Source organism: Orycteropus afer, unplaced genomic scaffold (assembly GCF_000298275.1).
Source record: "Orycteropus afer afer isolate SDZICR_OR568_19922 unplaced genomic scaffold, OryAfe1.0 scaffold00376, whole genome shotgun sequence".
Lineage (NCBI taxonomy): Eukaryota > Metazoa > Chordata > Mammalia > Tubulidentata > Orycteropodidae > Orycteropus > Orycteropus afer.
Genome location: NW_006921963.1, coordinates 3,093,957 through 3,109,467, shown reverse-complemented (window position 1 = coordinate 3,109,467; position 15,511 = coordinate 3,093,957). Strand labels below are relative to the sequence as shown.

At 36.8% G+C, this 15,511-nt stretch overlaps 1 protein-coding gene across 1 annotated transcript in view; it reads left to right on the top strand.

Moving 5' to 3' along the window:
• LOC103207552 (phospholipid-transporting ATPase ABCA3-like) overlaps positions 1 to 15,511 on the top strand; it is a gene marked incomplete at its 5' end in the record, with an annotated part of 194,612 nt that overhangs the window by 143,068 nt on the left and 36,033 nt on the right. The window contains 3 exons of the mRNA XM_007953202.1: positions 10,137 to 10,324; positions 10,809 to 10,979; positions 11,366 to 11,556. Coding sequence (XP_007951393.1) covers positions 10,137 to 10,324; positions 10,809 to 10,979; positions 11,366 to 11,556 — 550 coding nt within the window. The remainder of the gene's footprint in view (positions 1 to 10,136; positions 10,325 to 10,808; positions 10,980 to 11,365; positions 11,557 to 15,511) is intronic.

Below are 15,511 nucleotides of genomic sequence, written 5' to 3'. Positions count from 1 at the left end.
GGCAGGCCATTAATTTAAGGTCATTGTAAGTCCTGTCAGCAGAGCATGGCAGGTTGCTGTACAACGACACAGCTACATGCAGGGTTCAAGGTGCCATAAGCTAGAGACCATTCTCAAGGCTTCTCCTTATATACAGGGAGCAGACCACATCCCAAAGGCAGCTACTCAGCTGCTTGTGGTAGATCCCACCATGGAGTTGATTGCCAGTGTCATCAAGGGGAATAACAACCACCAGCTGCCCATCCACTCAACCAGGCCCAAGCCAAGTTGACACACAAACATAACCACCACAGCATCCAAGCTCTTTTAACTCTGTAACTCTTTTAAAGAGCCTTTTCAACTCCAGCTAGTCTGGAAAATAAGATAAAAATTTAGCATTTTATTCAAATAGTCTATACTGTTATTGATTTTTAGTCTCTTTGTTCTGTAACAGTGACGAAGGAATTGGTTAAAATTAGCTACTCTGATTATAAATTTGTCTTTTTCTCCTCAATCACCACCTCCTTTTTTTTTTTTCCTTCACTTGATGTATTTTGAGGCTAGACTCTTAGATATCTATCTAAAATATTTAACTCTTTCTTCCTGATGAAAATTGGCTTTTATCTTTATGCATGTGACACTCATCTAACTCTAAGGTTTTTGCCTTAAATTTTTTGTCTCACATTATTATAGCTATCCTAGCTGTTTTTAAATTAATATATGCACAATATATTTTTTCTTCAGATGGTGTCTAAATTCAGGTGGGATACAATCAAGGTTGTATTTTGCCTCTCATGGACTTGTTTTAATTTTCTTCAGTTTCAACTTGAAGTTGCATTTGAACAGTTGATGGTCTGTTCCACAGTCAGCTCCTTGCCTTCTTTTGACTGATGGCATTGAGCTTCTCCATCACCTCTTCACAGATGTAGTCAATTGGGTTCTTACGTATTGCATCTGGTGACATCCATATGTATTGTTGTCCATTTATGTTGTTGAAAAAAAAAGCTATTTACAATGAATAAGTTGTTGGTCTTGCAAAATTCTATCATGTGATCTCTGGAATCATTTTTTTTTTTTCACTAATACCGTATTTTCCAACTATCATGCTTATTCTTTGTTTCCAACATTCACATTCCAATCACCAGTAATTGTCAATACATCTTGATTGCAAGTGTGGTCAATTTCAGACTGTAGTTGATAATAATCTTCAATTTCTTCATCTTTGGCTTTAGTGGTTGGTACATAAATTTGAATAATAGTAGTAGTAACTGGTTTTCTTTGCAGGAATATGGATATTACCCTGTCGATGACAGCATTGTACTTCAGGATCTTGAAATGTGACGCCATTCCTTTTCAATTTGTTGTTTCTGGCATAGTAAACTGTGTTCTTGTCTGTTGCAGAATGACCAGTACTAGTCCATTTCAGCTCACTAACAGCCAAGATATCTGTCTTTATGCATTTCATTTCATTTTTGACAACTTCTAGTTTTACTAGGTTTGTATTTCATATATTCCACATTCCAGTTGTTACTGAATGTTTGCACCTGTTTCTTCCCATTTTGAGTTGTGCCCCATCAGTAAATGAAGGTCCTGAAAGCTTTATTCCATCCACATTGATTCTGCTTTGAAGAGACAGCTCTTCCCCAGTTGAATTTTGAATGCCTTCCACCTGAGGGGATCCTCTTCTGGCACTTTATCAGGCGATGTTTCACTGCTATTTGTAAAGTTTTCCAGTAATATATCAAACAGTATTTCACTGCTCTTCATAAGGTTTTCAGTGGCCAGTTTTTCAGAAGTGGATGGCCCTGTCCTTCTTCTCAGTCTGTCTTAGACTGGAAGCTCTGCTGAGACCTGTCCAGCATGGGTGACCCTGGTGGTATTTGAAATACTGGTGGGATAGCTTCCAGCCTCACAGCAATGCACAAGCCACCACAGTACAACAAACTGACAGACACATTTCATCTAGGTTGTCAAATGTGTGGGAAGATAGTTTTTTTTATAGTCATTTAAATACTTTGTAATGTCTCCAAATTTCCTTTTTCTTTTCTTCTTTTGGTTATTTGCCTCTTCTCTTTTTTTTTCTTTTTTAAGTCTGGCCAGTGGTTTGTCAATTTTGTTGATTCTTTCAAAGAACCAACTTCTGGCTTTGTTGATTATTTCTGTTGTTTTTCTGTTTTCTATTTCATTTATTTCTGCTCTGATCTTTGTTATTTCCTTTCTTCTAATAGCTTAGGGTTTCTTTAGCTCTTCCTTTTTTAATTGTTAAAACGTTAAGTTGTTGATTTTGTATATATCTTCCTTTTTAATATGAGCATTTATTTCTATGAAATTCCTTCTCAGCACTGCTTTTGCTGTGTTCCAAAAGTTTTGATATGGGAGCTCTGGTAGCATAGTGCCTAAGGCACTTGACTGCTAACCAAATGGCTGGCAGTTCAAACCCATCAGCCACTTCTCAGAAGGAAGGTTGGGCAATCTACTTCCATGGTGATACCACCTTGGAAACCCAAGGAGGAGTGCTATGAGTCAGGTCTGACTCAATGGGACATAACAACAACAACAAAAGTTTTGGTATGTTGTGTTTTCATTTTTGTTTTATTCTAAGTATTTTCAATTTCATTTTTTATTTCTTCTGTGACCCAGTGATGGTCTTTTTGGGGTCCCAGGGAAAGACTCCAACCCACCAAAGGAGAGTCCTTGTCTGCCACTGACCTAGAATGACTAGGTGAGACAGAGAATTTCACGCAAGCAAAGATTTATTATAAGAAAAGAGTCTGGCCAAAGGAGACTGACAGGACTCTGTTGTTAGTATCTGCTGTCAAGTTGGACCCGAACAGGGCTCTAGGCAACGCTAACCCCTGTCTCCCCAAGTGCAGCGACAGGTGAGATTTATAAGGGGTTTTGGCTAATGTTTGATTCACTAAGCTTCTGGGGAAAAGTGGATGTTTCAGGGTAATGGGAAGTTCTGGGTTGGATTATGGTAATCAGATATACATGCAGGTGTTGTAAAGTTTGCCAGGATACTTGACACAAATTGCAAAGGCTTCTAGCATACTTGACATGACTCATTATGGGACACCACATATGTCCCATCCTTTGGACTGCTGGTTTGATTCCCAGTCAGGGCCTCTGTCATATTAGGGAGGTGTGTACTGTGCATGCCAGGAGAGCTGGAAATTAGGTAGCCTGCAAACACCTGCAAAAATCTTGAAGCACAGAGCTAGGGGAGGCTGCTGCTTCCTTTTGAACCTATGTCTCATGGAGCCAGAGCCAACAGAACTGCAACAGGTAAGGAGAGAGCCCCCAAGCAGGAAGCAAGAGCCAGGGCCAATGGAACAGGGACTGGTAAGCTGAGAGCCCCAGGCAGGAAGCAGGAGCTGGGCAGATGACCAGAACAGGTAGGGGAAGGCCAGGAAGTGAGCAGAGTGGGTTGGAACAACTAAGAGAGATGAACTCGTCTGTCAGTTTGTCATACTCTGGTGGCCTGCAAGTTGCTGTGAATCTGGAGTCTGTGCCACCAGTATTTTCAAACACCAGCAGGGTTGCCCATGGTGGACAGGTTTTAGAGGAGCTTCCAGACTGAGACAGACTCAGAAGAAGGAAGAAGCCAGCACTTCTCAAATAATTGGCCAGTGAAAACTTTATGATTAGCAGTAAAACAGTACCTGATATATCATTGGACAACTTTATGAATAGCCCTGAAACATTGTCTGATACAGTGCTGGAAGATGAGCCCCTCAGATTAAAAACACTCAAAATATGACTGGGAAAGAGCTTCCTCATCAGAGTAGAGCCAACCTTAATCATATGGATAAAGTAGAGCTTTCAGGACCTCCATTTGATGATATGGCATGACTCAAAATGAGAAGAAACAGCTGCAAACACCCATTAATAATCAGAACAGAATGTACAGAGTATGAATCCAGGAAAATTGGAGGTTGTCAAAAATAAGATGGAATGCATAAGATTGATATCCTTAGTATTAGTGAGGTAAAATGGAGCTGTTTTGGCCATTTTGAATCAGATAACCATATGATCTACTATGCCAGGAATAACAAATTGAAGAGGAATGGTGTGACATTCATCATCACAAAGAATGTTTCAAGATCTATCCTGAAGTACAGTGCTGTCTGTGGCAGGATAATATCCATACATCTATAAGGAAGGCCAGTTAATACTACTATTATTAAAATTTATGCACCAACCACCAAAGCCAAAGAGGAGGAAATTGAAGATTTTTATCAACTTCTGCAGTCTGAAATTGACCAAACATACAATCAAGATGTGCTAATTATCACTGGTGATTGAAATGCAAAAGTTGGAAACAAAGAATAATCATCAGTAGTTGGAAAATTTGGCATTGGTGATAGAAATAATGCTGGATATTGCATGATAGAATTTTGCAAGATCAATGACTTATTCATTGCAAATACCTTTTTTCAACAACACCATGGTGGCTATACACGTGGACTTGCCAGATGAAGTACACAGGAATCAGACTGACTATATCTGTGTCAAGAGGTGATGGAAAAGCTCAATATTTTCAACCAAAACAAGACTAGGAGCTGATTGTGGAACAGACCATCAACTGCTCATATGCAAGTTCAAGTTGAAGTTGAAGATAATTAAAACAAGTCCATTAGAGCCAAAATATGACCTTGAATATGTCACTCCTGAATTTAGAGACCATCTAAAGAATAGATTTGATGCATTGAACATCAGTGACCAAAAACCAGAGGAAATGTGAGATGACTTGAAGAACATCATCCATCAAGAAAGCAAAAGGTCATTAAAAAGGCAGGAAAGGAAGAAAAAACCACAATGGTTGTCAGAAGAGACTCTGAAACTTATCGTTGAACAGAGAGTAGCTAAAGCGGGTAGAAGAATCAACAGGATAAAAGAGCTAAACAGAAGATTTCAAAGAGCAGCTTGAGAAGACAGTCATTTATTATAATGAAATGTGCAAATAGGTGTAATGAAATGTGACATGTGAAATGTGTGAAGACATGGAGTTGGAAAGCCAAAAGAGAAGAACACCTTCAGCATTTCTCAGGCTGAAAGAACTGAAGGAAAAATTTAAACTTGAGTTGCAATATTGAAAGATTCTATGGGTAAAATATTGACTGATGCAGGAAGCATCATAAGAAGATGGAAGGAATACACAGAGTCACCCTACCAAAAAGAATTGGTTGACGTTCAGCCATTTTAGGAGGTGGCATGTGATCAAGAACCAGTGGTACTGACGGAAGAACCAGTGGCATTGAAGGAAGAAGTCGAAGCTGCACTGAAAGAGTTGGTGAGAAACAAGGCTCCAGGAATTGATGGAATACCCATTGAGATGTTTCAACAAACAGATGGCACCCTGGAGGCATTCATTCAGCTATGCCAAGAGATTTGGAAGACAGCTTTCTGGCCAACTGACTGGAAGAGATCCATATTTGTACCCATTCCAAAGAAAGGTGATCCCACAGAATGTGTATATTATTGAACAACATCACTGATGTCACACACAAGTAAAATCTTACTGAAGGTAACTCAAAAACAGTTGCAGCAGTATATTGACAGAGAACTTCCAGAAATGCAAGCTGGATTCAGAAGAGGTCATGGAATAAGGGATATCATAGCTGACATTAAATGGATGTTGGCGCAAAGCAAGATCAATTGTGTGGATCATTCAAATGTGTGGATCATAACAAATTATGGATAACATTGAGAATAGGAATTCCAGACCACTTAAATGTGCTCATGATAACATTGAGAAGAATGGGAATTCCAGAACTCTCAATTGTGCTCATGAAGAACCTGTCCATAGACCGGCAGGCTGTCATTTGAACAGACCAAGGGGACACTGCATGATTTAAAATCAAGAAAGGAGTGTGTCAGGGTTGTATCTCTTAACCATACTTATTCAATCTGTACACTGAGCAAATAATCCAAGAAGCTGGACTATGTGAAGAAGAATGTGGCATCAGGTTTGGAGGAAGACTAATTAGCAACCTGCGATATACTGATGACAGAATTTTGCTTGCTGAAAGTGAGGGTGACTTGAAGCACTTACTGATGAAGACTGAAAACTACATCTCAATATAAAGAAAATGAAAAATCCTCACAAGTGGACCTATAAGCAGCATCACAATAAATGGAGAAAAGATTGAAGTTGTCAATGACTTCATATAACTTGGTTCTACAATCAACACCAATGGCAGCAGCAGTGAAGACATCAGATGACTTACAGCACTGGGCAGATCTGCTGCAAAAGACCTCTTTCAAGTGCTGAAGAGCAAAGATATCTCCTTGAAGACTAAGGTGCACCTGACATAACCCATGGTGTCTTCAGTCACCTCATATGCATGTGAGAGCTGAACAATGAATAAGGAAGACCAAAGAAGAGTGGATGCTTTTGGGTTGTGGTGATGGCGAAGAATGTTGAAAGTACGGATTGCTAAAAGAACTAATAAATCTGTTCTGACCAAAGTGCAGCTGGAATGCTCCTTGAAGCAATGGCCAGGCTTCATCTCACCTACTTTGGTCATGTTGTCAGAATGGATCATTCCCTGGAAAAGGATATCATGCTTGTTAAAATGGAGGGTCAACAATAAAGGAGAAGGCCCTCAACGAAATGAATTGACACAGTGGCTGCAATGATAACGAGGTATAGCAAGGATCATGGGGCTGGCACAGGACTGGACAGTGTTTAGTTCTGCTGTGCATAGGGTCACTATGAGTCGGAGATGACTCGACAACACCTAACAACAACAACAACAAAGTCTCAAGATGTGCTTTGGCTTTTAGCTATAGCTGCTAGTTTACAACTTGTATTTTTAATTAACTCTTTAAGTCCTGCCACCTTCTGCCTGTCTCACCAGTAGTTTTTTTGGTGGTCAATTATTTAGTTTCCATGTATTATTTCCCTTATTGTTTCTGTTGTTGATTTCCAACTTGACAAAGTTATGGTCAGACAAGAGGCTTCGTATGATTTCAGTCTTTTCAAATTTGTTGAGACTTGTTTTGTGGCTTACCATATAATCTATTCTGGAAAATGATCCTTGAGTGCTGGAGAAAAATGTGTATTGTTATGGTAACAGATAAAAACCAAAAACCAAACTCACTGCCATCAAGTCGGATCTGACTCATAGCGACCCCTCCTTGGGTTTCCGATGCAGTATCACTACAGTAGATTGCCCAGCCTTCCTTCCGAGGAGTGGCTAGTGAGTTTGAACCGCCAGCCTTCTCTTCTGGTTAGCAGTCAAATGCCTTAGGCACTATGGTACCAGAGCTCAGATGAAGTGTTCTATATGTGTGCATTAGGTCAAATTGGCTTATTATTTTATTAAAGTCCTCAATGTTCTTACTGATTTTCGTTTTAGACATTCTGTCTAGAATTGAAAGTAGTGTGTTGAAGTCCCCAACTATTACTGTAGTTATCTATTTCTCCTTTCATATTAGTATTAGTTTCATGTATTTTGGAGCACTGATGTTAGGTGCATATATATTTATAATTGTTATGTCTTCTTAATGGATTGACCCTTTAATTATTATGTGGTGTTCTTCTTTATCTCTTAAAATAGATTTTGATTTAAAGTCCATTTTATCTGATATCATTATGGCTACCCCTGCTCTTTTTGTTTACTGATTGCATAGAATATTTTTTCTTCCCTTTGTCTTCACTTTGTTTATGTCCTTATATCTGAGGTGTGTTTCTTCTAGGTAACAAAAGGGTGAATCTTTTATTTATTTATTTATTTATTTATTTAATCCATTCTGGAGCTCTGATGGTGCAATGCCTAAGGTATTTGACTACTAACCAGAAGGTTGGCAGTTCAAATCCATCAGCCACTCCGCAGAAGGAAGACTGGCCAATCTACTTCTGTAAAGGTTCACCATTCAGAAATCCAATGGAGGTCGCTATGAGTAGGAAACAACTCAATAGCAGTGGGTTTGTTTTTTTTATTCTGTTACTTTCTGCCTTTTGCACAGGTAATTTAAATCATTTACATTTAAGGTTATTACTGAAAACAAAATACCTGCTTCATTAATTTTGTTTTTTTATATACTGTCTTTGATTTTTTATTCTTTTTTTCTGTTATATTTTGTGTTTAGCTTTCTTTGTAATGAAGCTTTTTGGTTTCTTCCTTTTTGTTGTTGTTTTTGTTGTTCTGTGTATTTTTTCTAGATGATTACTTAATAATTACCACAAATATTACTTTACACAGCTTGCTGTTGGAACAACATTTAACAGATAAACAGCTAACACAACAACATTAAACTACTACAAGTATTCCTGATTTGCTCCTCCCTCTTCTTTTCTATTGGCAAATCTCCATTGATATCATGATATTGCATATATCCAATAGATTTAATTTGTACTTATTTATTATGCACTTGATGTTATATTGCTTGTGGAACTTAAGTATTGAGTTTATTCCCTGAAAAATGTTTTATACCTGGTCTTTAATTTTCTTTTTAGTGGTGTCTGCCTGGCTTCAGTATCAGGGTTATGCTTGCATCATAAATGAATTTGAAAGGATTCCATCCTTTTCTATGTCCTGGAATAGTTTGAGTAGAATTGGTGTCAGCTCTTCTCTGAATGTTTGATAGAATTCTCCAGTGAAAACAGCTGGGCTAGGACTTACTTTGTTGGGAATTTTTTGATAACTTGTCAGTTTCTTTTTTTATTATGGTCCTGTTCATGTTTTCTATCTCAAACTGTGTTATTTTAGGTATGTTGTGTGTTTCCAGAAATTTGTCCATTTCTTCTAGGTTTTCAAATTTGTTGGAGTACAAACGTACACTTATTCATAGTATTCTGTTATTGTCCTTTTTATTTTGATTGATTCTGTGTAACATCACCCACTTCACTTCTTATTTGGTTATTTGCATGTTCTCTTAGTTTTCCTTACTCAAATTTTACAGTGGCTCTTAAATTCTGTTAATCCCTTCAAAGAACCAACTTCTAGTCTTGTTGATTCTTTTTATTGATTTTCTGTTTTTTGTTTCATTTATTTCTGTTCTAACATTTATTATTTCCTTTCTTCTGGAGACTGTGGGCTTTATGTTGATCTTTTTCTAATTGTTGGTGTTGTTGGGTTAAGATACTGATTTTCGTTCATTGTTAGTTTTTGATGTGTGTATTTATTGTGATAAATTGACCCCTGAGCACTACTTTTGCTGTATCCCAAAGATTTTGGTATATTATGTTTTCATTTTTGGAATTTTCTTATTTCACATTTCTTCTTTCCTCTCCAATCTGCTGTTATGTCTATCCAGTGAATTTCTTATTTTGTACATTATAATTTTTAGTTCTAGAATTTATGTTTGGTCCTTTTTTTATATCTCTGCTGAGATTTCTTATCCTTATTTATTGCAGAAATAGTTCTGTTACTTCCTTGATCTGGTTAAATATGAAATAATAGTTATGTTTTTAAAAATTATTTTCTGTTCATTCCAATAGTGTGGGCTTTTTGGGATCAGTTTTCATTCATTGTCTTTTTTGTGTAACATGTATAATATGTCCATAATTCTTCAGTTGTCAATTAATTTTATATTGTATCTTAGATGTTATGAATAATACATTATAGAGTGTTTGGACTCCCTTACAAAGATTTAAAATGCCTTTAACATGTAAGACAACTAGATTCATAATGTAAACTCTGTCTGCTCTATGAAATATCAGTTCAGCTCTTTTAACCTTAAATAATTAAAATTTATACATACACACAGAGAGAAAAGGGGGGATTATAATTGTTATTCATGGGAGCGTTAATGGTCCAATAGAAGGTACTTAGCTATTACTGAAAGTAGAATAGACTCACATCTGTTGTTTTAATTTATTCTGTAGATTTGCCCTATCCTAATGATTCTTGGATAAGCCATTTCACCTAACAACAATAACAAAAAAAGAAAGAAAAAAAAACTTTCTCAGGTACATAGTAGTACACAATGAATGTGTTGTAAAGTCCAGTTAGGATATTATTATTCCATTTTCCTACAATGGGCTCCAGCTGAAAAGATTTTGTAGACAAGAAGAGAGTCTTGTTGGAAGCTTTATGGGTATCAAACCTTAGCAACATGGGTTGAAGTACTTTTTATCCATGTGGACCATATGCTCAGTGAAATAGTTGATTTGGATATATTGCTTATGATTCCCCCTTTTAATTCAGACTAGGTCAAGAATTGGCTATTGTCCTCAGTCTGATGCCATGCTGAACTACATGACAGGTCGGGAATTGCTAATCATGTATGCCAGGATACGGGGGGTCCCTGAGCCAGATATGTCTGGGTATGTGGAAGCCTTTTTGCAGTTGATGCACCTGGAAACCCATGCTGACAAATCTGTCTACACATACAGGTGAGGTATTATCCTGCTGCAATCATTAAATTACCTACTGTATTTCTGCTTTTTGGAACAAATGCCTGCAAATTCAACCTGAGCCTCTCTGTTACACAGAAGCAATGACTATGAAATAACATAATGTCCTGCCAGAGTTTATATTTCAGGAATAAGTTAGATCCAAATGGTGTGAGGTAAACCTTTTGTAGATGTGAGCTATATATTGCATTTGCATTTCAAAAAAGAACACTTCCATTTTTGTCTCTGAAGAACAAAAAATGTCCCAAATAATAATGCTGAAATAAATTTCAAAAAAAGTCATTTAATTGAAAATGAGTTGAGGTAAACACACACACCCCAGGATACATTACACCAGGACTGGGACTGGTGCTTTATTAATCATACCAAATCAACGTAATTGTTTGTTTGAGCTAATTCTTTCCTGTTAATTAATGGCATGACCCTTATCTTCTTCTCCTACTTTCTTTCTTTGGCCGTAAAGTGGAAGAAACAAACGTAGATTGAGTACTGCTATTGCCCTAATGGGAAACCCTTCAGTAATCTTCCTGGATGAGCCTTCTACTGGCATGGACCCAACAGCCAAGCACCTGGTCAGGGACACAATTACACGGATCTGTAAAACTGGCAAATCTATCATAATAACTTCCCACAGGTATGGCCCTTTGAGAGGCTTGGTTGGGAGTTATAAGGCATTGAAATGGGTGTAAGAGGGAATTGATAGAGCTAGGACTATGAGTTTGCCTAAGTTTATGAGCTACTTAGGAGATACTGTGGGTAGATTCTGCTAAAGGGATCTCTTGATTGTGCCAAGGAGTTCTAAGAGAAGATAGGAAATCAGGAAGCTGTTTCTATTTTGGATTTAAGAATCATCTGCTTTAAATTTTAATATCCCCTCTTTCTAATATGACCTTAATGTCTATCATAAACTCCAAGCCTTTCCATTGCAAAAGTTACCTTGTAATATTTGCTCTGCTTGAACTACAGAATTTTTCCTCTAAAAGAATGTTTCTCCAGCCATAACTCCTTTATTCTCCCTAGCATGGAGGAATGTGAAGCCCTTTGTACCAGGCTGGCCATCATGGTAAAAGGGAGGTTCACATGCCTAGGAAGTCCTCAGTACCTCAAGAACAAGTTTGGTAATGTATACACTCTGAAAGCCAAAGTTAATATGGACAAGGATGGAAATAAACTAAAGGAGTTCAAAGAATTTATTGCAACAACTTTCCCAGGTAATATAGGTAGGGCTGATGTGTGAAAATTGTGTTAAATCATACTTGTTTTTTTGCTCCATATTCTTAATAATTAACGTTGTCCTGTGAATTTTTGTTGCTCTTTAAGCTTTTGTATTGAGTTTTCTTTTCGATAATTGTTTCTATGAACATCTTATCCCCGTCTATGCTAAGAAGCTTTCGTGAAATAGCAGACACTCTGCCAATCTCTTGTAGTAATCAACCAAGATGAAACTGTTTATATGTATTCATCTAGAGTTAAATTATTGAGTGTAAATTTCTATTGTTTACCCTTGCAATTTTTTTAAGGTTTCTCCTCTTTTTAAGCATGCATCCTCTGCCTTTTGATGATACTTCATCAAGGCAATGTTTATGGAATGCAAATAAGAACAGTAAGTTATCTGTTCTCCTATCAAGGGAATAGTCTGGATGTGTAAGACACAACAATCAATCATTCTGCCTCTGCATCCTAACTTCAGTGAACTATTTTCTGTGCACATGGCCCAATACCACAGCCATTTACAGCCAACTTCCATTTCTCTCTGTACCTCCTACTTTATTTTAATCATTAAACAGAGACACAGCAACTCTTTTAATAATTTTGCTTGCTTAGTCTCCATTTGGAACTCCATCAACTATGTAGAGGCTAGATTGTCAGGTTGAAAAAATTGAAATCATGGAGGCTATGGCACTGAAGCACTAAATGGTGTTGACCTATACTCAAGAAGTGACTGTGGGAATGGAGAGGAGGAAATGATAGCAAATGGATATTTATCAGGATTGGAAATTCAAAAGGAGGAACCATTACATGGGAAAGATAATTAATTCATTATTAATCATATTAATTTTGAAGTACTTATGAGATATGCAGATGGATATGTCCATAAGCAGTTGAATAATTATTTAGTCATACAATTGTTTAGTAATATTTATGGAGTATTTATTATATGCATTGTTGAAGATCTTGAATTAACTATACTGAAAACTATAAATACTGTGAGCCAATCCAACATTCTGCTTAACCTGAAGGGAAGCATGCAAAACACTGAGAACAGACTTTGCCTGATGGAGGTGAAAACAGACCTTGCTTGTGAACTGTGGTGTGATGCAATATATCTAAATGTAGGATTGACCATATACCAATCTTTCCCCCACAGTATTCTTACCCATTTAACTTACCCATTTGACAGTTACAGAATAAAAATAAAACATCCATTTAACAATTGCAGAATAAAAAGAAACTGGCATTGAACCTATACATAAATGTTATTTAAAAATAAAGAAGAAAAGCAGGAAAAAGAAATATGGAAAGTAAAAGGCAGCTTAAGTATACGTTTCAGTTGAAAATTAACTCTATGAATCAGAAAATAATTTTAGGTAAATGCTTTCTGTAATCTCAAATAATTTAGGAGAATGTCTAAAAGGCCACAAAGAAAAGAGCTCCTCCTTCCACAGCATGGCAGATTGTATACCTAGAAGGTCCTGCTGTTAAAACAAAGTATATATTTATTATAATTTATATGCATATCTATACACACACACACACAGGAAAGCTTTAAGCAAAATGACTTTTTAATAACTTTCTTGTACTCAGAAAAAAAAGTGAGATAAAACTCAAAGACTCAAAAGAGAAAAGAAGAAATTATCAATGTAAAGCCTAGTAGTGAGCAACAGTGAAATATAAAAAGCCAGCTTGCCTTGAGGGAAATTCCAATACCAGTAATAAGATGGAAGATGAAACTTTGGACCCATTGCAAGGTAGATAGCTTAACCTGAGATCCCCATATTAATCACTAACCTTCAAAATTGAACAAACATGTTAAATCCAAGATTAGTAGTATCTGTTAACACTGAATTGAAGCAAGGATAAATCCTCTTAGAAGAAAAGCATCTCCAGCTGAGGCCCATAAGATTTCATACCTTGTAAGAACATAATCAGAAGTCAGCAATTGCACAAAAAAGTCACCATGGAGGAGCTTAACCAGAGATACAAACAACAATTTCAAACTCCAAAGACTTCAGGTATTTAAAATAACAATATGGAATATAAAATGACTTTCTGAGTTCTACTTCCGGAACAACAGTAAGAAGAGCTTAGTTAAACTGGTGAAGATTATTGGGAGGGGGAGAGAAACATTTAAAATTTCTGAAAGTGGTCCTAAGAACACAGAGCAAATGAAGAAACATTTATTCAACAAAATGTACTAACACTTGATGAGAACAGTGAGATTCTATGACATATAAACCATGTTCAACTTCCTTTCTCCCTCTCCCAGCCCTGTATAATGAAAAACTCCATTCACATAAAGCCAACAACGCAGGGCTCCCTCTCCCATCAGCTTCCAGGTAAAGGTTATGGGATGTATTTCTCACTGTCAACATTTCTTCTTGCTGTGGAAGCTAAGTTCCCTACAAGTGTAGCCAAGAGGTCAAGGATACCCTTCTTTCACCCAGTCCACACTCTTGAAGCAGAAACTCTATCTTGGGCGTGGTACACTAAGAATAGAGGCCCCAATTGCTCTGGCCCTTACTCATCTGTAGGACAGAGGTTTCTTGCTAGGAGAGACAAGCTAAGAAGATGAGCAATTAGTTGAGGTTAGCAGCTGGCCGTGGGCAGGAAAGCAATAGTCAAAGAGAGCCCTGGTAAAACCACTGTAATCCTACAGTGACTGTATGCATATACCCAACACTGTGTGCAATGAGAAGAAACACCAGAAGATTCACACTGCATGGGAAAAAGGAAAGTAGACTTCACTAAAATAATCCAGCCAGTCACTAAAAAAAAAAGAAAGAAAGAAAAAGAAAAAATGCAAGACATAATAAGTGAAAACCAGGACCCAGAGATTTTCAACAAAAGAATTATGAAATGTAGTTTTAAAGAAATAGGAAAATATGGCCTGTACACTGAAGAAAAGGCAGTGGAAAGTTCCTGTGAGTGTGATCAGATATAAATTTAACAAAAACTTCAAAGTAGGCATTATAAATATGTTCAGCGGACTAAAGTAAACCATGCTTAAAGAACTGAAAGAAGGCATTATGGTAACACCTTTAGAAGAGGAATATCATTAAAGAGTCAGAAATTACTAAATAAATAAATAAAAAGAAGAAGAAGAAAAACTAAATGGAAATTCTGGAATGTAAAAGTACAGTAACCAAAGTTCACAAAAGGGATTCAAGAATAGATGAGACTTGCAGAAAAAATAGTTAGCAAACATGAAGGTAGATTGATAGAGATAATGTGATCCAAGGAACAGAGGCCAAAAATGAAAAATATAAAAAGTGAACAGAGGCCCAGAGAAATGAGGGGAAACATTAAGTGGTATATACATATATAAGAGACAAAGAGAGCCAAAGGGAAAGGAGAGAGAAAGGAGAAAAAATATATATATTTGCAAAACTTCCCAAATCTATGAAAAAAAAATAAATAACCTACACATCTAAGAAGTTCTACAAACTCCAACTAGTATAAATGCAAAGAAATCCACACAAAGATGCATTATAATAAAAAAAAAAAAATACTGAGAGCCAAAGACAAGGAAAAAATCTTGAAAGCAGTAAAGTAACTTTGTATGAAGTAAAAAAGGCATTTGAAAATAGGTAACAAATAAAAGACTAACCATAATGAATTTTCCTAGTTTACTATGAATCTTATGATTAATGGGTATTGGATTTTATCTCATGATTTTTATATATCTGTCTGTGTACTAAGCAAATAATCCATGAAACTGTATTTTTTAAGAACATGATATTAGGATTTTAGAAAGACTCATTAACAACCTGTGAGCCAGAATCCTGTCATCTGACCTGCTGATCTTGGACTTGTCAGCCCCTGCAATATGTGAGTCAGGAGAAGCTTCAGCCTGATGCCTGACTTACTGACTTGGGACTTGCCAGCCTCTGCAACCACATGAGCTATTTCTTAGATAAATCTCTGTATGTGTGTGTCTCTGTCTCT